The sequence below is a fragment of the Prunus dulcis genome, chromosome 6 (genome assembly GCF_902201215.1).
Source record: "Prunus dulcis chromosome 6, ALMONDv2, whole genome shotgun sequence".
NCBI lineage: Eukaryota > Viridiplantae > Streptophyta > Magnoliopsida > Rosales > Rosaceae > Prunus > Prunus dulcis.
In genome coordinates, this window is record NC_047655.1 from 26,318,623 (window position 1) to 26,343,603 (window position 24,981).

The 24,981-nt window shown below is 37.8% G+C and overlaps 2 protein-coding genes and 1 long non-coding RNA gene across 3 annotated transcripts; 2 read left to right on the top strand and 1 right to left on the bottom strand.

Moving 5' to 3' along the window:
* Positions 1 to 13,214: 13,214 nt before the first annotated feature.
* Positions 13,215 to 15,203, bottom strand: LOC117630573 (2-alkenal reductase (NADP(+)-dependent)-like). The gene is made up of 3 exons (XM_034363277.1): positions 15,126 to 15,203; positions 14,626 to 14,708; positions 13,215 to 13,590 (listed from the first exon to the last, which is right to left on the bottom strand). The coding sequence occupies exons 1-3, from the start codon at positions 15,201 to 15,203 to the stop codon at positions 13,215 to 13,217; spliced, it is 537 nt and encodes a 178-aa protein (XP_034219168.1).
* Positions 15,204 to 16,409: 1,206 nt separating this feature from the next.
* Positions 16,410 to 19,714, top strand: LOC117630574. Its single transcript, XM_034363278.1, has 8 exons — positions 16,410 to 16,427; positions 16,485 to 17,795; positions 17,936 to 18,198; positions 18,301 to 18,463; positions 18,543 to 18,647; positions 18,732 to 18,872; positions 18,960 to 19,145; positions 19,236 to 19,714. Exons 1-8 carry the CDS (start codon positions 16,410 to 16,412, stop codon positions 19,431 to 19,433), a joined length of 2,385 nt encoding a protein of 794 aa, XP_034219169.1. The 3' UTR covers positions 19,434 to 19,714.
* Positions 19,715 to 20,428: 714 nt separating this feature from the next.
* LOC117632656 lies at positions 20,429 to 20,990 on the top strand. The gene is made up of 3 exons (XR_004586501.1): positions 20,429 to 20,528; positions 20,630 to 20,770; positions 20,916 to 20,990. It is a non-coding gene; the product is annotated as an uncharacterized LOC117632656 (long non-coding RNA).
* The last annotated feature ends 3,991 nt before the right edge of the window (positions 20,991 to 24,981 follow it).

A 24,981-nucleotide genomic window follows, 5' to 3' on the forward strand; every position in this document is an offset into this window, starting at 1 on the left:
GAAATATAACATCTTAAACGTATAGCCGGGCGTCTACACACCAAAAATAGAATTATTTTACAAGTATGGCCGCTCGGCTATACCCTTTAAGTAGCATAATATGAATTTCTCTCTTTTCTAATTACTTTAATTTTATGCTTTAGTTATTATTTTTTGAATTAAGAAAAGATAGTATGGGTAGTTATGTTCCATAAAAGTAGGACCTATTATCTGATTTTGTTTTTAATTTTAATTTTTTTAATACGAGAAAATGTAAATTTATCATATTATCCTTATTTAATTAATAATTTTAATTCTTAATATTTGAATTAACCATGAGAATTTTCTCGAATTTTAAATGTTTCACCATTCTTTACCTTTTGATTTATATATATAGATTTAAATATTATATTTTAAAAAATAGAAAATTTTAATTACTATTTATTAAGTAATATAATTAATGAAATTAATTAAAGTATTGAATACTAATTATTAACTAAATAAATAATAATTAAATTTTAATTACTAATTTAACTAATTAAATAAGGCAAATATATTATTTAATTAATATAAAAAAATTGAAAAAATTTTATTAACCTTAACATACTAAGTTTATATTTATTTAAAAAAAGAAAAAGAAAAAACTCTCTCGACGAAATTTCATCGGCATATGTCTCTCTAGTGAAATTTGCCGTATTAGACCTTTCTCGACGAAGTTTCGTCGGCAAAGGTAACTTTCATCGGTAGAGGTCTAATCCGGCAAAAATTTGCCGTTATAGACTTGTGCCGATGAAATGTCGTCGGAAAAGGTTTTTTTAATATAAAATTAGTTTCTTTTACCTTATTCAAAGAACTACTTCTCACATTACATTTGGATCCACTTACTTGTTTAACATATTGGCTGGAGGTGGAATTTTGTTACATGCTAAATTGAAAACTAACATCTTACATTTGTCCATCTTCCCCAATATTTGGACATGAACAAAACTACAGAACTAAAACTATCTTTATATTATATATATTAATATTATAATATTATATATATTAATATTATAGGAGTTGTATATATACTTTAGCATGTTTAGAATTAGCACAAAAGTGTGTGTGGTGGAGTTGGCTTTTTAACACCTATCCCTTTAACAGAAGGTCCTGGACTCGAGTCTCATTGAGTCTTTTCATATGCTTTTAAAAAAAATTATTTTTGCATTATAACAACAAACTTTAAATAATTATAAATAAAAACAGTTACGCATTTATAAAATAAAAAAAGGAAACGTCGAACTAAGTAACATATTTATAAAAAACAGTAACACATTTATCCCCCCCAAACGCAAAAATAGGGTTTTTTCCTCCAAAAAAAGTACTTTTTTCCACTCAAAACAAAACAAAACAAAACAAAAATTTCATAGCTTCTTCTTTATCTTAAACTCCGATTTTCTTGTAAGTACTCATCATCATTCATCAATCTCTCTTTGGTTCTTTTTTCAATCCTTTGACAATTTTTGTTATTCTTTTCATTTCAAGAATTTCAACACCAAAAAGAGAAAACCCTAATTCCTAAATTTTTATGAATTTGATTTGATTTGATTTTTTTTTTTTTGTAAATACATGTTTATTGATGGTAACTTTTAGTTATAAAAAAAATTATTTTATGACATTAAGTTATGGCAAATTCCTTTTTATAATATTTTCATATTAGATTATGTGAAGCCCCAATTTAAATTTCATACAAGGCCCTCAAAATCTCATAAACGGCCCTGTTGCCAAGTCCAACATCATCGAAGCGATTATCCAATAGGCCCAAAAGTGCTCGAGTTAGAAATAATTCCACACATCTCGTCATCTTTAGTTTCAATGTTCTTCCCAAAATTTCAATGAGCTAACCATAACCAAGCTTTGCAGGAATTTTCAACTTCCTCTTCTCACTTACGCACATTCCACTTTAGGATGAAATTAGAGAAAACGCTCTTCAATCTCGATCTGGTTAGCGCCAATGAGGATTGGGAGGGAAATGGCTTAGAAGGACGAAATTGCCATCAAAACAGGTTACACGTGAGCCTCGCGTGGTTGGGTTTGACGCAAGATTGGATGAAATCTCATAAAATCTAAAGACATGTGTGAAATTGACGATTTTAATTAATTCGGATGCTAAATTGGCTGACTTTTTAGTTCAAAGAGTTAAGTTCAATAAGGGTCCTAATTCGGGGGTCTTTCAGCAATTTACTCTAATGAAAATGCTAAGAAAATTAGTAAAGTTCACACGACTAGAAAGTGTAATTGGCCTTTATTTATTAAAAAAAGAAGATTAAAAGTAACTTAAAACAATTCCATGCACTCCAATAATTAGGTAAAACACATCTCAGACCCCAAAATATTAACATGGACTAAACAAAAACCACCATCTCATAAGTGGACTGTAAGCAGAATACATTCTCAACCTCTCAAAATATACTCAACTTGCGAAGAGACTTGTACGCATGAAATTTAAGTTTATATCGTCTCATAGGAATAAGGGATCCACGTTACCAACAATGCAGTCGGTCACGAGCTTCCTGCCGCAAAGAACAGGGGATGCGTCAACCTTGTCGCAAAGAACAGGGGAAGGAGCAGCCAAATTCCAAGTATAATCGTTTTCAAAGTCCAACGCCAACGTGTTCACTGGGATTTGAGTGTCACCAAGAGGAGGCACATACGAATCCGAAACTGCAGTAAATGTGTATGAAGAAGGACCAGCCACCTTCGCATTCAAATCTTCAATATCACTCAAGGCGCACCAGTTCTCGCCCAACCCGATGTCATCAGCATCAGAAGCAGGAGGAATGTCTTGTTTGTGATTCATGGTAAGCCTAAAAGAAAAACAGAAGGAAAAATAAATCAAAGCATTTATTCTGACAAAATAATAATAATAGTAATAATAACAAAGCACCTAGCAGTTTAGATCTTCTCAATAGCAGATTAAAAAAAAAAAACACCACTCTAGATATCATACCAAAAACTTTTGAGGAAGGTTGAAGTTGTTGAAGGATTTAGACAAGAGAATTTTCCGATACTATGTCAAACAAAATATATGAGATTTTTTTATATTTTTTTTATATGTATTGTTCTCTAATATGGAGGTATTTATAAAGAAGTACAAAAATGTGTTAACTTTAAAAAAAATATAAAATATAAAATAAATCTCAATTACAATAGGACAATATAAACGAGTAAGTAAGACAATGTAAACGGGTAAGTAATATATAAACAGGTAAGTAGGACTATAAGGATAGAGGTATCCTTGTTCGTAAACCTCTCGAGGAAAATCGTTCTGCTGCCCTCACAAAAACACATTCCTCACGCTCATGGCAACTCATTCTCTCTCTCCGCGCACAACTCGACCTCACCCAACAATCCTTTTCGGTAACCTTTCCTCTCTAAACTTTCCTCCCTTTCTCTGTGATCTCATCTCTAGCTTGTTATACAAGTTATATTCAAATCCAAAGGCGATGCCTTCCGACTTTTCTTTCTTTCTCTCTGTGTCTAGGGTTTCGAACAAAAAATCAACAACATGATGAATAGCAACGTCAATTGTGAGCCTGAGCATCCAATTCCAAACAAAACTCTGGCTCTTCGTTGGCAAAGACGATGAAAAAGGCAACAAAATAGTAGAAGTAGATATCTTCTCTTTCCGGAGGCCCTTCTCTAGATCCCAAGGTACCTTCTTCTCTTGTTCTTATTCATCATATTTTCATGTATCATATTTAAGATAAAACTTAAAAACAAAAAAAGAATTTATGTGAAGATCATCTTCCTTGTGTTCTCTGCCTGGGTAAAAGTTTGATTGGGTGCTATATGAAATCAATGGCTTAGTCTGAGGGCACCACTAGACCAGTAAAATCAAACTATTTCATCATTTTGTAATAGTTTTTCTAGCTAAATTTCCCATATAAGATAAATTCCATTCTTAAGATTTCTAAAGTATGACAAAGCCTTGTCGCCTATGAGCCTTTGCATAACTGATGTGCAAGAAGCTTGGCCGGCAGTGGAATCTGCTTTAGCAGAGTTTGGCATGGCATGTGAATTGGATATGTTACATTATAACAAAAGTTGTTTATAAATCTATTGAATTTATTTTCATTTTCGTTTTTGCTGCAGTCCCGTATTTTCATCATTTTTTTCCTGGAAACAAATCTAAGTTATTAAACTCTAAACCCTAACCGCTAGGCTCCATGAAGAGTCAAACTAAAGACGTGTCTGTAATGCTGGGAATATGCAAAATCTCTTGGATGGTGTGCGGGATGAAAAGACAAGCAGCAAGAACTAAACTCGATCTACCAACAGTATATATATGCACCTTTTCAGGGATAGCCATGAGAAGTTTCTTAACGCAATATGTTAAACAAGTAAGTGGGTCCAAATGTAATGTGAGAAGTAGCTCTTCGAATAAGGTAAAGCACGGCTTCCAGCTCATGCTCATGGGACAAAGAGATTACCAAGAAACTAGTGAAATGAGGTGACTCTTCTTCTTCATTTCTAGGGCTGCTACAATAACACACCATCACATTTATCAACCATAACATATATATATAAACTAGTACAACGTGAGGCAGCCAAATGAGAACCCTAGCTCGGTAGCTACATCTTCTGCTAGCATTACAAGAACTTTGAGCTGATCACCCAGCACGTTGTTCTACACCCAGCAATGCACACCCCCACAAACCAGAAAAACACACTAATTAAGACTACAAATTAGACCTAATGAAAGATTTCAAACAGACCACTAAAACCAGATACAAGTAGCAGACCTGGTGCAGCTAGCCAAACTAGCCTCTGAGTCATGGGACTGAGCCACCAGTAGAGAGAACAGCAGGGATAGTGGGGAGGACTGGGACACAGCAGGGAGAGTGCCGGGTAGTTGATCGATGAGTGTCGGTGATCTCCATCATAGTCACTTGCTTAAACTGCGCAGGAGGGCTGCTGCTGTGCTGTGCCCTTTATCAAACAGATGATAGGCAACTCTTGCCCAACGCCATCCAGCTTTTTGCAGAGGTCAACATATTTCATTCAGATGGAGGATTCCGATATTGCGGGGGTCAATTGGCCACCCTTGCACTAACGTGGGTCTGCCCCTGGTAGCATCACTACTGATCTTCAACTTCTTCTTGCTGCTAACAACATCACCAATTGATCTTTTCCTATTTGCCATAATTTCATTTAACTTGGCTTTCAAGTCCCGCTGAGCTTCTTCCAACAGCGCACACAATGAATGAGTGACATCGTCGTGAATATTGATCTGTATAGTATGTAAAGTTTTACAGTGCCTGAAAAAGACATCAAAATCATGAACGGTAAATTCAAAACAGGTCATATGTACTTCTCCTCTGCTACAATTGCACTAGGGGATGCATGTGAAGGTGGTGCACAATGATCCAATCCCTCATCCTCCATGTTCTCTTCTTGCACGTTCGGGTCAATGCCCAGAGATGCATCAGTACCAGTTGGTGCACCAGGAGGATGAGGATGAGGATGAGAGATGCATCAGTACCAATTAGCATATTCTTATAATTTTGGGACTTATCGTCTGTCTGTATGAGATCCTCATCTAGCTTCTTCCCAAAAGAAGATGCGCACATTGAATTTTTTTTTGAGAACATATGTTTGTTTGTCCAAATGTGTGATTGATCCTTTTTAGAGATTACCTGCAGAACCAAGATGTTAACTGTTGCTTTAATTTGAAGAAATGAAAGCATGGAAAGATAAGCAAGTATCGTAAGCGGCGATGCACTTGCCTCTTGAAGGAAATCGGCAACCCCTTTCTGCTAACAAAGCTGAAGGAAGAAGAAGACAGAGAGTTCTAGAATATTCATAGAGAGGAATTTAGAGAAATTATCACTTTTGCTGTTTTTATTTCTCATTTCATCAATCCAATACACATGGAATTACAGACTTTATACTACAGCAGAAAACACGTGGATTATACTAACAATCTAACCATAATGACACGTCAGCTAACAACCTTCCCAGCTGACTAACCTTTAGCCAAACATCCCCCCTCAATCTCAGCTGGGCGACCCAGTCTGAGATTGATACAATGCTTTGAGAATACAGGACCATGTAATCCCTTTGTGAACACATCAGCAACTTGATCATCGGTTGGTATATACTGCACATGAAAATCTTTACGCTGGACACGTTCTCGGATGAAGTGGAAATCAATATCTAAGTGTTTGATTCGTGAATGAAACACTGGATTTGAGCTCAAAGCTAAGGCAGAGAGATTGTCACAGTGTAGTAAAGGAGGCTCAGGCAGAAACTCATGCATATCAGCCAACACTTGACGAATCCAAACAACATCAGCTGCTGTATTGGCTAATGCTCGATACTCGGCTTCCGTAGAGCTGCGAGAGACCGAGCCTTGCTTCCTGGACTGCCAAGAAATTGGATTATTTCCAAGAAATACTACAAAGCCTGTAGTTGACCTGCGTGTAGAAGCATCTCCAGCCCAATCTGCGTCGCTAAAAGCGCTAAGTTGCATAGGTCCAGGGGAAAATTTGATGCCATATTGCAGAGTACCTTGTAGGTATCTCAAGATACGCTTAACCTGAAAGAAGTGAGAATCTGTAGGTGCTGTCATGTATTGGCAGACAGAGTTCACAGCAAAGGCAATATCAGGCCTTGTAAAAGTAAGGTACTGCAATGCTCCTACTAAACGACGATACAACGTTGGATCTTTTAACAATTCACCATCTGTGCTAAGTACCTGGGAATATGGTTTACAGGGAGTGGAACAAGCTTTACATTGAGTCATGCCTGCTTTAGCTAACAACTCCTTGGCATACTTATACTGATTCACAAAGATACCACCTGAGCTGGGATAAGAAATTTGTAGACCTAAGAAGTAAGTCAACAACCCCAGATCTTTCAATTCAAACACTGAGGACAAATCATCAATAACCTCTTGAATGAGAGCATCACTGGAACCCGTTAAGATAATATCATCGACATATAAAAGTAAAGCTAGAACATCTGATCCAGTGTGTTTAACAAACAAACTCGGATCTGATTGAGACATTTTGAAACCAAGGGCTGGAAGGTATCCTGTGAACTTAGCATTCCATGCTCTTGGTGCTTGTTTTAACCCATACAGAGATTTCCTTAATTTACAAACAGATTGAGGCTGCTTAGGATCTTCAAACCCTTGAGGTTGTTTCATATACACTTCCTCATCCAAATCTCCATGAAGAAATGCATTTTTAATGTCTAATTGCCTTAACTTCCACCCATGCATGGCTGCCAAGCTAAAAATAATTCGGACAGTAGAGTGGCGCACAACTGGACTAAAAGTTTCTGAGTAGTCAAATCCAGGCTCTTGACTAAAACCTTGAGCCACCAACCTTGCTTTGTACCTGGCCACAGTCCCATCTGAATTCCTCTTTATCTTATAGATCCACTTACTACCTACCACATTCTTATTCACTGGAGGAGGCACCAAGTCCCAAGTTCCTTGCATATGAAGAGCATCGATTTCATCTTGCATGGCCTTAGTCCATTCTGAGGAATAAGAAGCGACTCGATAACTAGTAGGCTCCTCTAAAGCATCCGGCAAACTAGTGCTATAACAATGATAGTCGGAAAAAGGGTTTGGTGTGTGTATCCCAGATTTAGATCTAGTCTGCATAGGATGAGAGTTTGCTGCAGGTAAAGGTGTGGAGGAAGAAGATTCTGAATTTATACTTGGAGAGGCAGGCCTTGAACCTGGTGGTAATAACACCTCGAATTGATGCTCAGACATAACAGGCAAAGAAACCTGGGCAGAGGATGTATTAAGAGGATTTAAAGGAGATGAGATGTCAGGATCTGTGGGAAGAGGAAGGCTCGGGGAAGCTAAGACTGAGGGAACTAGAACTGGTGCAGAAGAAGAATTACTAGCTGAGATTGAACAAGTAACAGACTTTGATGTTATAATAGGTTGAAAAGGATACACAGTTTCATCATGAACCACATTTCTAGATATAACCATCTTTCTAGTAAGAACATTGTAACAAAGAATGCCTTTGTATCCCGCCATATATCCAAGAAACACACATAAAGTAGATCGAGGTTGAAGTTTATTGGAATTTGTGGCTCTCAAACAAGGATAAACAGCAGTTCCAAATATTCGAAGATGCTGAATATCTGGCATTGTATGGAAAAGCCGAAAATATGGGGATTGATGAGCTAAAACTTTACTGGGCATTCGATTGATCAGAAACACCGCATGTGCAATTGCATGAAACCAAAACTGTTGAGGAAGACAAGCTGCAGCTAACAAAGTAATCATAGTTTCAACCAAATGTCTATTCTTTCTCTCAGCTAGACCATTTTGCTGAGGAGTATAAGGACACGAAACTTGATGAATAACTCCGTGAGTAAGGAGAAAATCCTTGAATTGATTACTCATATACTCCCCACCCCCATCACTCTGCAAACACTTAATGGAGGTAGAAAACTGATTCTCAACATAAGCATAAAGATGAGTAAACTTTGTAAACACCTCAGATTTAGCAAACAAGGGATACAACCATGTGAAACCAGTGTATTCATCAATGAAAATCACCACATATTGATAACCATCTGTGGATTTACAAGGAGAAGGGCCCCATACATCACTGTGAACCCTCTGAAAAGGAAAAGAAGCCTTAACATGGGTAGATGAGAATGGTAATCGGTGCATTTTACCACTCAAACAGTGAGGACAAACATGCATTGGGGAATCTACTAGAATAGGTAAATTGGCAGACTTGAGCATAGTATGAACAATGTCATTAGTAGGATGTCCTAACCTACTGTGCCATATTGAAGACTTTATTTGCTGACCAAGATATGCTACAGCCGGAGACGGAGAAGAGAGCTGGGATGCACTGGGAATTGGATACAATCCATTACTGCTCCTGCCCTTGAGAAGCACTCTCTTGGAGAACTGGTCCTGTATGCAAAAACCATATTGATCAAATAGGATAGAACAATTATTATCGTGGCATAGTTGATGCACAGAGAGTAGTTTAACAGTGAGTTGAGGGACATGAAACACATTCGGCAGTTGTAATGTAGAAGAAGCACTAGAAACATGTGCATGGCCAATATGCTCAATAGGCAAACCTGCCCCATTTCCAACGGTAACGCGATCTGTAGTAGTACATGGAGAGGCAGAGTCCAAATGAGTAATACTTGGCACCATGTGATGACTCGCCCCACTGTCAGCAATCCAGACAGACTCATTAGAGAAAGGTGCTTGAGCTGTCATGGCTGTGAGTGTAGCAGGAGGAGAAGAGCCTTGGTAGACATAGTTTGAGCGATGACAACAGTCAAGGGCACCATGACCACGTTTGCCACAGATTTGGCACTCAATAACGGAGGAAGATGCTGAATGCTGTGAGGAAGAGTTCCTATGGTAACAGTTCACCGCTGTATGTCCACGTTTTTGGCAGATTTGGCATTCAGGGACAATGCCAGTTTTGAAGTATCCGGGAGAAGATGAGCGTGAGGCTTGAAAACCACCACCACGAGTGAAAGAGCGAATGCCAGTAAAATTTCCTCGGCCAGTATGAGAAATAGGACCAGAGGAACGAGTTTGCACAGAGTGACCACTATGAGAGGAAAAAGATGCAGATTGAGGTGTAGGAAGAATACCAGCACCAGGATTAGGAATAACAGGTGATGTCCGACTAACCATTGCCACCATTGGTGAATGAATAGATGAAACTCGAGCCTCAGCAGCTTGTTCTGCAGCAAGAAGTTGAGTACGAAAATCCTTGAAAGATATTGATGTTTCACGAGCCACAAGGACAGTCTTTATCATGTATTACTCAGAAGGAAGGCCATTGAGCACTGAAATCATGAGATCATCATCCGATACCGGAACGCTAGCGATCGCCAACTGATTCTTGATGTGCTTGAGACGAAGGAGGAATTTATCAATGGAGTCTCCACCTTTCTGAGCTGTTTGGAGCTCAGTCTTAAGTTGATTGATTCGAGCTCTAGAGACAGTGGCGTACCGATCTGTAAGGCTTAACCAGGCATCATGAGAGGTCCTGCTCCCAATTACATATTCGATGGCATCATCGGATAGCGTCGCGATCAAGAAACTGAGTAGGGCTCTGTCAATCTTTAGCCATTCCTTATACGTTGTGGTGACTTCGGAAGTAACACCGTCTTCGTCCAGAATTGCAAACTTCGGCGGAGGAATTACAGATCCATCGAAATAACCAAAAAGATCATGACCTTCAAGGACAGATTCCAGTTGATATCGCCACTTCAAGAAGTTGTCCTCTTTGAGACGGAGAGTCACCATGCCAAGAAGACCGTCAATTTTCAGAGAAGAAGAAGTCATTGTTGCAGAGAAAATGAAGGAAGTAGAGATTAGGTTTCAGATTGAGAATTTGCAGAAATTAGGTTTCAGATTGGGATAAAAACCGTAAGTTTTCAGAGAATTAGGTTTCAGATTGTTGTAGAGAAATCAAAGGAAGTAGAGATTAGGTTTCAGATTAGGATATGAGAATCGAAATAGAGGAAGAGCAAACGCAGAGAAATAGAAGGAGATCAAATGCAGAACTGAGAAGGCACATAGGGATTAGGATCGAACCTAGGCTCTTGATACCATGCTAACAAAGCTGAAGGAAGAAGAAGACAGAGAGTTCTAGAATATTCATAGAGAGGAATTTAGAGAAATTATTACTTTTGCTTTTTGTATTTCTCATTTCATGAATCCAATACACATGGGATTACAGACTTTATACTACAGCAGAAATCACGTGGATTATACTAACAATCTAACCATAATGACACGTCAGCTAACAACCTTCCCAGCTGACTAACCTTTAGCCAAACAACTTCCAAGTTGTTTTAAAAAATAAAGGTGATTTTGAAAACTAGATTTCACTTTTTTAAAATTTGAAAACTAGATTTCACTCTTTTTAAATTTGAAAACAAAATCTAATACCAAACATGTTTTCAATTTTCACAAAAAATTAAAATTAAAACTAAAAATTAAAATTGAAATGGTTATCAAACAACCTATAAATTAACTAGTGTAAGATAATCAGATTGTTGAAAGATAATGAGTGCTGCGTGTGTTGATGCTTTTTTTCAGAGGGTTAACTTAGATAATGGAGTGTTAAATCTTCAGCAGGGGAGAAGGTTGTGGACCTTCGGTATGGAGGGATCTTGCAGAAGGAAACAAGGAAGAAGGGATCGTCAAGCTTCGGACACCGGTGTTGTACCTGCCGAAGGCTCTCCATTGCTTAAGTTAGCGAGTATATGTGGTAATTTTGGCAGAGTAACAGTAAATGTGAAAAGTAGTTACCCCTTTTTCCTTTGGCACTGTTCTTTGGAAATGGGAGTTTTGCACAAAGTTTCAATGTGGGACTTTGTGCAAACTATTGTGGAGGTGACACGTGTTCATGGAAACTAGGTTCTGTAGTTGGGAGCATCAGCAAGTGGTTACCACTTCGGAAGGAGGTCTTTCTTTGGTAAGTTGAGAAGGTTATGATGTCACTCGCCCTCTAAGGGTTTGTCTAAATGCTCGTGGGAAGCATATAAAAAACGTTCTTAATCTGCAGTTCCAGCGCCATCACAACTTTTATGTAATATTTCAAAATCGATTGGGTGTGTATGATGAGTTCTGGTATGAGAAGGGAAGAGGTATGATTTGTTTCTCCATTCCTTTATAGATCTGCCATGGCCTCCCTCCCTCTCCGAATCTGCCATGGCCTCACTTCCCAAATCTTACCATGGTTATATTGATTCTGGCCATCTGCCATATTTTTGTTGGTACAATCCGTTTTCCTCATTTTTATTAGTTTGAGCCATCTTCCACATCAAGCAATATTCGACTTCTCTTGAAATCGAGGAGTTCACACAACCCTTCAATGCTGCAACAGTTTCGCAATATTGATACTGACCAAGGAATTCTCTTCTCATTTATATATCGGTGTCGTGGCCATGTACATGTACCGATTTTGCACCATTCACAAACACCTCACCATACATTCTTGCTGAGTGAGGCAATCTTCCTAAAGCAAGGGAAACACACAATGGTTAGCACTTAAGCATTCAAAGATAAGAAAAGCTTCATGGGATTGGTAAAAATATGTCACACCCTGAAAGCCAAATTCAATGTGCTTAATAATAAGGGCATACAAGTTGGGGAGGAAGGAGGCCATGGTAGTAGATCCGAGAAGGAAGGGAGGCGTGGAGCATAATTTATTTATTTTAAACTAAATAATTAAGTTAATTCTGACAAAAAAATTGTTAAAATTTAACTAATAAAAAAAAATGATGTGGCATATGACATAAATTGTCATGTCATTTGCCACATAGGTTGGTATCATTAAATTGGTATTTAAGTTGGTGCCCGTAGCACACCTCTATAAGTCGATGTGGTAATTCAACTACAGAATTTGCCAAACCTTGTGCCTTTATATGACACTTCTAGGCCTATAGAGGATGTCATACCACCCAAGCTTTATTGCCGACTTGATTATCCTATGTGACCCATATGGGCTATAAAGTTCCACAGTAACTCAATAAATGTGAAAATATGTCCCAATTTTCTTGTTAAATATGATTCGTAAAACACTGTTATCAATCTAATTCCCAAGAACTTTTATTGTACACTTATTTGATCACTCGTACCTCGATTTGACATTTACCACTACCACCATCCACCACCTCTACCACCAACTCCACCTCTACTTCCACCTCCACCTATACCACCACAACCACTACAAACCACCACCACATGTACTAACATCACTACCCCCACCACCCACCACCACCTCCACCACCACCACCAACTCAACCTTCACCTATACCACCACCACCACCACCACCACATAGTTACCATGTAACACTTTTGACATATCATGTATGTTTTAGTCATTATCAACAATTACTAGTATTATATCAAAATTTACCAAACGGTTGTGACATAACTTTTTATACTAACAACACTTTAAAAATATTGTTTAACAAGCATGGAACTACTTTACAGCTCATTATTTCTAAAACACAACAGAAGCATCTTTTTTTAAAAGTGACAACAATCCTAAATTAGCCCTTATTATTGATGAATATCTTCTGTATGACAAAGTGCACCACTTAACATATGCAATCCCAAAAAGGATCCAAAAACATAAAAATAAAACCAAAGAGCCACTTAACAAAGTTATAGCGGTTAGAAACACAAGCACACCAAATCGATTGACAAAACAACTTATTCATGCAGAGACGTCAACTACTTGTTTTCCAAAGTTAAGACCCTTAAAAAGTCCAACCAGCGCTCTTGGACCACTCTCAAGGCCTTCAACTATGTCTTCCACATAAACAATCTTTCCTTGCCTAATGTAAGGCAGCATAAACTCCACGAATTTCGGATGGATGTGATAGTGATCTCTTACCGAAAATCCATGGAGGCGGATACGTTTGTACACAAGGTGCATCAAATTTGTTACCCCTTCTGCTTGATCAAGATTGTACTGTGAGATCATTCCACATACAGCAATGCGGCCATGGACTCTCATGTTGAGGAGCACTGCGTCTAGCGTTTTGCCTCCAACATTGTCAAAGTAAATATCAATGCCTTCAGGGAAATACCTGGCAAGTGTATGGTAATTACAAAGAAAATTTATCCTTCACTCAAGAAAGCTCAAGCTTCAAAGCATCATATACAACATATAAGGATCATCATTTGGCCCGCGGCTCCGAAGTGGGTAGTCCGTGGCTTGATGGGTCAAAGTCCGGCCTAGCAAGATGGTTAGGCCCGCTCGGCCCGCCCGCTTATGCTTTTCATTTTTTAAAGATTAATTGATGCATTCCCTAACCTCATTTTATACTTAATCAAAATAATGTAATATGTATGATAAACTAATAAACTTTTTATTTTATTTACGCATGTTATAAATTAAGTTAATTTTTTCAGTGTTGTCTAAAATTTTGTAACAAACAAGCAATATATGCACTATATCTCTTAGTGCCCCTTTTTTGTCAAGTTCAAATTTAACGGTTCAATAAAGAATTTGAAAGCTTATTCTGGGCTTATTAATTTTAAAGGCACAAATTGCTTTAATTTTCATGATGTCAATCCTAATTTGGGATATAAGTTAATTAAGGCACAAATTGCACATCATAAGTTTCATTTTTAGGTATAATATTTTTTAAATATATTGGTTATTGGTCTAGGTTTAGTAAAAAAGTTTGGCTATTATATTTTTGTTTTCTTAAATTATATAGTAATCTATACTATTGTTTAAGAGAATACTCTATATCCATCACTTTTGAAAAAACGAAATGTGTAACAAAAAGATTGAAAAGACTTTTTAACAAAAAGTCTGGCCCATTTAGGCCTATGAGGTCTTGGCTCGAACCCAAATTTTTTGAGTTGGCCCAGCCCAATAACGAACCCTAACAACACACAAATTCTTAATAATCGTTTTTTCCTTTCTTTTCTTACTAAAGGAAACTAGTATAACATAATAAATATGTTACAGAAAATGATAGGGAGATCACATTTGTAGACTGCTTTATATACCACATGTCAACTAACCACTTGTCTAATAGAGTTGAAACTCATTATATTCATGGTACGCTAGGGTTTATAAATGTAATCTCTCTATCATTACTCATATGTACCTTTTGAAAGCCGCATTCAAGTCAGCCTCTTCTTTATAGTTAAAAGCCTCATCAAATCCAAGCTCATTCTTCAATAGATCAACCTAACAAGATGAATCCATAAAGGAAAGGAATGAATCACTTTTCATCTAAATAAAATACTCATCTAAGAGTTTGTCTGTGGTGCACTGGGTGCACCCGTACAGCCCATCACGTGGCCTTTTTTTAAAAACAATGAAAACCGGTTGTTTTGGTTAACCAGTTAAACTAAAGGAAAAAAAAAAAAAAGTCCCGCTCGTTCAAAACCTAGCTTTGCACAGAACTAAGGAAAAAAAAAAGGCCCGCTCAGATCGATTTCGTCTGTCTATCTCCTCCTCTCGTTCAAAACCTAGCTTTGCACAGATCGATTTCGTCTGTCTATCTCCTCCTCCATAGCTTTGCACAGCCACAGCTCTATTTCGGTGAATTCAAAACCTAGCTTTGCTGCACAGCTTCCTACAGCCTGAAGAAGCTCCCCCCACTTCGTCTTCTCCATCTGAGGAGCAGATTTCAGCCAAAACCCAGAAACCCACTTCGTCTTCTCCAGCCGCTTCCTCCATCTCGGTAAGTTCGTGTGTTGATTTTCGTTATGTGTAATTGATGGTTCTATTTAATTTATTCTTCTAGTGATTTTGAATTGTTGTTTCAGTTTTTTCATTGAACAATTCCAGAAATTAATGATTCAAATTTTGTATTTCTTTTCCCACTCTGCATTTCTGCTGGGTTGTTATAGTGCCTCTTGATCTGATTGTATATATAAATACCCATGAGGGCTCTGATTGTGTATGATTTAATTGTGGTGGGTTTGTGATTCTGAAAGTGGCGTGAGGTGAAGTGGGTATCTGACATTGATGGCTGTAATGTTCATGCAATTGCATATCTCTCTATATAGTTTTTTTTTTCCAAAGTATGCACGTATTTCCAAACCCCATAGTTGTAATGTTCGTGGAATTGCATAGCTCAAAATGCAATAGCATAGCTAAATATGCAATTGCATAGCTAAATATGCAATTGCATATCTCTATATGCAATTACTAATAGCCTGTATGCAAATCCAAGTCATTGAATGCAATGACAGTATATAGTTTTTGTTTCAAATTATGCAACTCAGGTGATTTCGTGGTATGTAGGTAGCTTTGACTGTGCTTTAGAATAATTTGTTATGGGGATTAAAGTGTTCCGAAAGTGTAATGTGAGGATTGGTTAAGATTTGTATTGGGATTTGAAATGAGTAAGAATCCCGACCCAATAGAGAAATGCATGGGTGGGTTGTGTGCATTATCTGTGCAATGTAATAATCGAGGGCTGATGCACTTGCAAGTAGTATCGAGCAATTGCATATAAGTATATGCAATTACTAAGCTACTGTATGCAAATCCAGGTCCCCGTATGTTTTTAATTAAGCAATGTGATGTTGTGGTGCTTATGGGGTTTAGGGGGCATTAGGCTTTGGATTAGTATTCAAATTCTCGGCGCTACAGACAATTGCATGATAGTAAGTTGTGCTTGATTTGCGCAAGTTATGGAAGCTAAAAAAAGGGGATCAGCAAAAGGAAAACGCAAGGGCAACAGTAATGTGCAACAATCAAGAGTTGGGCGAGATGCATTTTTTAATTTCATGTAAGTTACGCGTACATCTTAAAATTGGAAATGTGGTTGCTTAATATTGTGATGGTTAATTGATTAAAAATAAATGATTTACAGGAAAAAACAACGACATGAAATGGGGAAAGAGGCAAATGCAAAGTTGGACAGAAAGGTGAGAGATGGCAATGGATTGGGCAGTTTAGTAATTATTTTATTAAATAGGGTCTTTTAATGAGGAAATTTTTTTGTTTCAGGAACGAGAAGAGATTGCTAATAAATGGAGGAAATTGAACCCTCAAGAGAAGGCAACATATGGCTCTGCCTTGGATTTATCGGGTGGGCAAGTAGAAGGATCAAGTGGGCAAGTAAACGTCTCACTGAATGAGAAGGGTTTTACCAGTAGATGCAGCCCGGATCGATTCCATCAGACGGTGGAAAAATTGTCGAATCAGAAGCGCTTAGCAATTAATGAAATTGGGTTTGGTAAAGTGGCATCTTTGTGTTGCACTCGTTTACACCGCAAACTATGCAAATTTCTAACTGAAAGGTTCAATCCTGATACGTCTTCTATACAACTGCACGGCAAAGTGATTGGAATAAGTGCCGTTGAGTTTGGGCGTGTTATGGGTCTTAAGAACACCGGCGAGGTTGTTGAACTTGAGTGGCTGGTAGAAGATGAAAAGGTGAAAGAGTTAGTGAAAAGTTTCGGTGGAAATGGCAAGAGATTATTAGTAAGGGATTTAGGTGAACAATTGGAAAAGTGCGAAAATGCCGATGAGGACTTTAAAGTTCGATTTGTGATGTTCGCACTTGGCACTGTACTTTGCCCGACCTCCTCACCATCAGTGACGGGGAACTATTTAACTTTCTTGACGATCCCAGGGAAGATAGAGACTAAGAACTGGGCCGACCATGGATTCAACTTCTTATGTGAAGGTATTAGGTCGTTCAAAGCAAAGAAAGTTTTGTATGTAAATGGGTCACTACTATTTCTCCAACTACTGTATTTCGATTCAATTCTCCATGGTGGAGTATATGTTGATAAGTCTTTGGATCCCATTGTGTCATGGGACAATAAGTCGGTGTGGAAAATGATTATATGGGTCAGAAAGCAAGGTGGGTTTGATAGTCCAACCGTTCGGGTAGTTTCAAAGCACAGTCCAACGAATGAAGTGTCGAGAGTAAACCTTGAAAGAATTGTTCAAGAAGTTGCAGTCAGTTTGGCGCCAATAATACAGGCCGAGGTGAAGCGATCAGTTGAAGGACTTGCTATAACTTTGGGGCCGATAATACAGGCGGAGGTCCAGCGGTCAATGTTGGAATTCACTGACAAGGTAATGAGTCAAGTGAGCTCCTTCAATAAAGACGCAAGACAACATCTTCATCCGGGACATGAAGATGTAAATCAAACTAAGGACAGTCCACTGAAAGAACGAGATCAAGGTGGTGAGAGTGTTGTGAAGAAGAAGGGTGAAGAAGCTAGCAAATTAAAGGAGAAAGGTGTAGTTGATGTAAACAATACTTGGATGCCATTACCGGATGGACAGAGTTTCAGTGAACCCGAGGTATGATGACCGATTAGGAGTTTGAAGATCGAGTTTGTTGTTATCTTTTAGATTTTTTAAGCATGCATTTATTTACATAGTTGTAAAATACTTAACTTTTCTTTTTCGTAAATGTAATATTCGAATTCCTTTTTCCGCAGTTGAAAATTGGCGTGGAAAAGAGGAAGTTCACAAAACCGGCCCGTGGTGATGAAACTCGAATTAAAACACGTCGAACGGGCGAAAGGCGTCCAGGAGTTCTTTGTAGAGAGCCATGGGTTGACCCGTCAACCGCAAAAGGAAAGGTTGTGCATTCAACGACGTCTAAGATGAAAATTGGGCCTTTCAAATTAAAACCCGGGGACTTAGAAGACTCCGATTTAGAGTTATTTAGTTATATTTTTAGGTCTAACAACCTTTCAAGGTAACTACTTACAAATGTTGAATTATGCCATTGACCAAATTCCTGATATGTTCTTGCGCACGTGAATTTAATTATAAGAATTGCTTTCTTCTTCTGTTGTAGTGACGAAATTATAATTCAAATTGAAAACAAACATCATGTCACGAGAGGTGAGTTCATGTGCTTGAGGCCCGAAGAGTGGATTAATGATGGAGTACTCAACGCACACGTGTATTATCTACAAGAAAAGGGGTCAGGGAATTGGTACTTCCCCACATATATGGCGGTAAGCATTCATATTTTGCATACTGTTATAGTTTGTCATTTGGTAAATGAATTTACGCTTACAGTATATGTGAATGTAGGAGCAAGTTCAAAATACAAGAGATGGTCAACTTTTCGAATTGGCTGTCAAACTAAGAAGGGAAAACACAAATCGGTTCACCGTAGGGCTTAAGAAGTGCGAGAAGGTAAGAATTTAAGTTGTTATTTAGAACATCTTTAGTGTGCTTTTGTATACGCATGTTTTTCTAAGTAAGTCATTGTGCTGCTAGATGTTCATTCCCGTTTTTGATCGAATCGGGAGTCATTGGTATTTGATTGTGGTGCTTCCTAGCGATAAAAAAGTTGAAATATGGGATAGCCTCCCCGGTCCTAAGTACAACGCAGGTCGTTATCAACAAGCAGAACGAATTGTAAGTTTAATTGACGTAATGGTCCGTTTGTATTTTTATTGTCCTAACAACCCGACTAAGAATTCATTTGCATTGATTGTGTTGTAGATGAAAGTGTTGGACCACATTTACAATGAGGAGATTGTCAACTATTTTGAAAAGGGATGGCAGTTTGCAAAATTCAACATTGTGCGAACTGACAAGGCCCGTAGACAAGTAAATGGATGCGATTGTGGTGTGTTCGTTATGAATTGGCTACAAGACATTGAATGCAGATCACACGGTTCAAATAAAGTGAGTCGGCATATATATCGTTTCATGCTTTTGTCAAATGTCTGATATTTTTGTTAATCATATCTTTGACGGGCTGTTTTTTATTTGCAGTTTCAACATGCAAGTGAGCGCGTTCGCATTGCACTATCGTTGCTGAAGAACCCAAGAAACCGGCGTCTAAAGGAAGTAAGGGAGTCCGCTCGAAGAGTTGTCGACGAACAACTTGACAAGTTGGTCGAACAGAAGGATCCCTTCATCCCTCATCATCCCATCGCAAGGAAGCCAATAACACGCTCCCAGGCAAAGTAGATTCATTTTGACAGTAGGTGATAAGGGTTTACAGTGTACAAATTAGGTGTAATGGCATGTATATATCCCTATTTGCGCACAGTCAGGGTGCTTTTGTAGTATAGCAAGTGCAATTGCATGACACGATGTAATTCCATTATTCGCTTAGAAATGGTATTTTGGTTTTCTTGACGACATAGAAACATTTCATGACCAGATCGAACCGCCTAGTTTCACTTGTTTGCTACGGTATGTGTCTTGTTTGAAGATTCATCCACTATAATTCTATTTTATTTCTATTACTTTGTATTTAGATATAATTGAGATATAATCAATATAAGTTAATATTGATTTATTACCATAACAAGACTCATTGTTGATGCACTTCAGATTTGTTCTAAACAACTGAAGCAAACGAATTACAAATATGAAATCAAATTTTTTGTTTAGAATTTAAAATTATATAGAATCTTCTTCTAAAAACCATGCCATTGTTTCGTCTTCGGTTGGGCCTCAGTACTATGTTGGGATTTTGTCCTTTGTAGATAAGGACGAGCTCGAGCCTGGTTGTGCCATTTTGATGCATAATAAGGTAATTGGGGTATTGGGTTTTTGGGGTTTTTGATGCTGGTTTTGTTAATTTTAGCTCTTGTTGATAGGAAATTGGAATTTTGCTTTGATAAATGGTTTGGGAAATGTGGGCAATTTAGTTTGTGATTTTGTTGTACTCGAAACCTAATCAGACTGTGATACTTAGTTGCATAGACAGTCTCCATTCGGCTGCTACAGATGATACTTAGTAATTCACTGTTAAGCGGTCATCTGCAAGTCGCTCAACATTGATGAAAAGATTGTAAATTACTGTTAATCAAATGTTCCTGATGATCTTTTGTCTGCAGGTATGATGCCCATTCAGGTGGTGAACGTGAAATTCAGAGGACCATGTTGGAGTTACTGAACCAGTTAGATGGGTTTGATTCAAGAGGAGATGTCAACGTCATCTTGGCAACAAATACAATTGAGAGTCTTGACCCAGCCTTGCTTCGTCCTGGCCGAATAGATAGGAAGATTGAATTCCCTCTTCCTGATATCAAAACAAGGAGGCGCATCTTCCAGGTAAATTGACACGACTGTTTATAAGAAATAAACAAATTCAACATGAAACGTGCCAAGTTTTTATGGTTGTGAGTAACGATGATTGGATCTATTGATTGCAGATTCACACATCCAGGATGACGTTGGCTGATGATGTCAACTTAGAAGAATTTGTTATGACCAAGGATGAGTTCTCTGGGTCTGATATAACGGCAATATGTACTGAAGCTGGTTTGCTTGCTTTTAGAGAGCGCCGTATGAAGGTGAGAAAGACACTTTGATCTTCCAACCTCCCTTCCCCATCTTCAATCTCTGAAATTTGTTTATCATTTCTTACTGTGTTTGATTCAACTGGTTGCTTAATCATTGTAATTAACGTGGGTGTTACATTTAAATTGTGTGCATCAGGTGACACATATAGACTTCAAGAAGGCAAAGGAAAAGGTGATGTTCAAGAAGAAAGAAGGGGTTCCGGAAGGGCTCTATATGTCTTCGGAAACTATATATGAAATAGTAGAAAATAAAAAGGTCACAAATATATAAATTCTATATTATATATATTGCTATATGAATTATATAAAATAGACATATTATCTATAGAATAATATAAAACTAAAAAAATAGTAAATTATTATTATTATTTGTTCCATATACTGTAACTGCATGCACATAAGGTTGATGGTTAAGGTTGTGCAATTGCATGTACTTATTCCTGTTTGCATACAGGGACGTTGTGTTTGCAGTATATCATGGACAATTGCATTACGTGACGGCCAATTGGACGTTATATACTTCGCGTAATACATTGGACACCTGAGTTTTTTTGTTGCCCCAATGGGAACATGATAGAAGGGTATTGAAGCCCCGACTTCATTTACCAAACAGGAGTTCCTACTAGATTGATAATAAAGGTGTCGTAACCATATTTTGGGGTTATTTTTTTGTACATTTTATACCCTAAATCTATTCTACCATACCGATTCTAACATTTAACATGCGATATTATGGCTGAAATTATAACATCAGAAATGACATCAGAAATGATGACAACCAACACCAGTCGCTCATCATACAATACCGGTGTTTCACGGAGCTCGCTTCTCCAAAATAGCAATTGCTTCGTATACCTGGATCTTGTCCCACTTAGTTGAACCACCATCAACAAGCTGTGCGTATTTCCTAAACATCTCAAAGCCTACCTCAATCCCGCCATTGTAAAGCTCGTACTTGGTCGTTGAATCTCCTTCATCAAAGATGTTGTTACTAGCCTCGGTGGGAGGCTTCGTGACATCATGGGCTCGTTTGACTTGTTGGCGGACATAATTCGATGAATTAACACCATCATCACCCACCCTCTTGTTCTTAGGTGTGGTGGAGCCTCTTGAGCTACCAACCATTGAATGGGACATTGTATGGGTTTTCTGTTTTTGTCTCTCAGATTGTGTTTCAATAATGGATTAAGTACAAAATAGGTGGAAGTCTTTGAGTTGAAATGTAGAGGAAGTAAGTCCTTAAATAATCATTCATTTTACCCTGGTTCGTTGTACTTGGTCGTTTTGTAGTTTGGACTGGGGTTTCTTTTTCGGCGGAACGTCGAATTTTCCTAAACGAAGACACTCCATTAAGTTCTGTTGAACACATACCTCGTTTGTTTGAAAAAGTAAGTTCGTTGGGGTCATATTTCCGGGGAACGGTCAACTTTACTCAACGAACGCAACACTTGCGTTAACTTGAACAAAGACCACGTTTATTAGAAAAAGTGAGTTCGTTGGATCCTTTTTCCGTCGAACTGGTAACTTTCGTCATTGAACGAACTCCTTGCGTTAGTATGAAAACAAATAACGTTTGTTTAAATTTTTTTTTCTGTTGGGGTTCTTTTTCGGGGGAACGTGGGATTTTTCTGAACCAACGCACCCCCTTCTGTTTGGTTCAAGACGCACCTAGTTTGTTTGAAAAAGTACGCTAGTGGGGCCCATTTGTGTGGGAATGGGTAACTTTACTAAACAAACACAACCCTTATGTTCACTTAACAAACACCCCGTTTGTGTGAAAGAGTAGGGTTGTTGGGTATATTTTTTCAGCGAACAGAAAACTTTCCTCAACCAACGTACATTTTACGTAGTACTGAAAAAGTTTCCCATTTGTTTGAAAAAGAGCGGTAGTTGGGGCATTTTTTGGTCAAACGGGTTACTTTTCTCCACGAACGTAGTACTGCATTCGTATGAAGAAATACTCTGTTGGTTTGAAAAAGTAAGTTTGTTGGCCTTCATTTTCGCCGGAACGTCGAATTTTTCTGAACTAAATCAAACTCTTGCGTTCGAATGAACAAACAGCCCGTTTGTTTGAAAAAGTTAGGTCGTTGGTATATTTTTTCGGCCAACAGATAACTTTCCTGAACAAACGCCACTACGAGCGTTTGTCTTCAAAAGTTTCTCATTTGTTTGAAAAAGTAAGGTCGTTGGGGAGATTTTTTCGCGAACAGAGAGCTTTTCTCTAGGAACACAGGTAATGCGTTCATATGAATAAATACCCTGTTGGTTATGAAAAGTACTTTTGGTGGGAACCGTTTTCGGTGGAACGTCAACTTTTTATGAACCAAAGCAATTACTTGCGCTCAGATGAACAAACAACCCGTTTGTTTGAAAAAGTAAGTTCGTTGGTATATTTTTTCGGCGAACAGATACCTTTCCTCAACAAACGCATTGGTTGCGTTCTTGTAAACAAGTAGCTCATTTGTTTGAAAAAGTAAAGTGGTTGGGGAGCTTGTTTGGGTGAACGTTTAACTTTTCTTCAGGAACGAAAGGACGACGTTCGTTTGAATAAATAGCCCGTTGGTTGGACAGAGTAGGTTTGTTGGCCCCCTTTTTCGGCGGGCCGTTGAATTTTTCCAAACGAAAGCGAACCTTCCGTTTTGTTCAACAATGACCCCGTTTTTTCCTTGCTTTTGGTGAAGATAGATACGTTAGAGTGTGTATGATAATATGCTCGAAATTTGGTTGGACATGAGAGGCTGTTTTATAGAAACATGTAGGGGTACAATTGTCCATTCGGAATAAACTCCGCCATACATTTTTTTTAACACCATTTCAAAATTACCATAAACCATACTTTGCCCCCAAAAGCCCAGACCCAATTCAATGTTAACCATAAAGCTCAACCAAAATTCAAAACTGTTAATCCAAAAATAAAATAGTAACCCTTGAATTTTAACCCTACAAGCCAACCCCAATTAATACGATCCATAACAGCCTTTGCACCCAATCAATTTTAACTGTGAGCTCAACCCATTTCAATTTTAACTTTGACGCATAAACCACAAACCCTAAACACTTGAATTTTAATCATGTACCCCAAAACCAATTCGTACGCTCCATAAAGCCCAAACCCTTCAATTATAACCGTAAATACAAGTGCATAAACCCTAAATCCCAACCCCTTCAATTGTAACCAGAAAGCCCAAACTCAATTATTACTATCCCTACAGCGCAACCCAAGTAATTTTTAAATGTAAGAGCAACTCCACCCATTTGCCCCTAGCCATGGCAAGGGGGGAGCTAGGGCAGCCACTATTCATGTGAATAGTGGTTGCCCTTGCAAATAGTTTTTTGTGTTTCCACCCATTGCCATGGCTAAGGGCAAGTACCATTCATTTTGTTGTTTTTTCACAACTTTTTTTTTACTTAAACAATTAATTTGGATAATATTTTCGGATTTTTTGTTTTGGATTACTACGTGTCAATACTATTCATATCGGATAAGATTTTATTTTATTAGTTGTATTGGTTGGTATTTATAGAAAAAAAAATTATGAGGATTTGGTGTTAAAAGTGAAGAGTATTGGTTGGTATTTATAGACACGGGCGGACCCATAATTTTTTAAGCGGAGGTGCAATATTGGCTAAGTATGAAAAATGGTTTTTCGGAATAATCATTTTCTCAAGATAATTTTTGGGGGCTTTTATTCCTTACACATCATATAAGAAAATTTGATTTTATGGGATTTTCATATGAAGTATATATTGACTTAATGAGGCATCATTTTTAGCCTATATCGTATTTTGCACTAAAACTGATTTTTCATATTTTGATTTGGTGGGAATTTGATTTTCTAGTATTTTTATTTGAATCCAAATTGGGGGTACTTCCTTATTTACATTGTAAACTTAAGTAAATTGAGTAATATAAAAATATATGAAAGTAAAAGGACAAAGACATTTACTTAAATTTTGTTTCTAGTTTTATGGCAAAACAGATCACAAAATATTATGAGAGTTCTAAGTTGATGATGAAAGCCCAAACCCAATTCTACTTTCACAGTAAAGCCCAATCCATTGTGGGGCTGAAAACCCGAAACCCACTTGTGACAATTTGACAATTTTCTCCTTACAAATGTATAAGTGACCCGACTCTTCCAAGGGGCTTAAAATGGCCCTAGGGAACAGGACCCGGGCCTTGCATTCTTCAAGTTAGAACC

Coding starts and splice junctions, on each gene's coding strand:
- LOC117630573 (XM_034363277.1), bottom strand. CDS start 15,203: ATGGAGGAAGCGGCTGGAGAAGACGAAGTGGGTTTCTGGGTTTTGGCT. Junction 14,709..15,125: donor CCTCAGATGGAGAAGACGAA/GTGGGGGGAGCT, acceptor TCATCTTGTTAG/GTTGATCTATTGAAGAATGA. Junction 13,591..14,625: donor TTGAATGCGGCTTTCAAAAG/GTACATATGAGT, acceptor TACACTTGCCAG/GTATTTCCCTGAAGGCATTG.
- LOC117630574 (XM_034363278.1), top strand. Junction 18,648..18,731: donor GGCTTAAGAAGTGCGAGAAG/GTAAGAATTTAA, acceptor TTGTGCTGCTAG/ATGTTCATTCCCGTTTTTGA. Junction 18,873..18,959: donor ATCAACAAGCAGAACGAATT/GTAAGTTTAATT, acceptor ATTGTGTTGTAG/ATGAAAGTGTTGGACCACAT.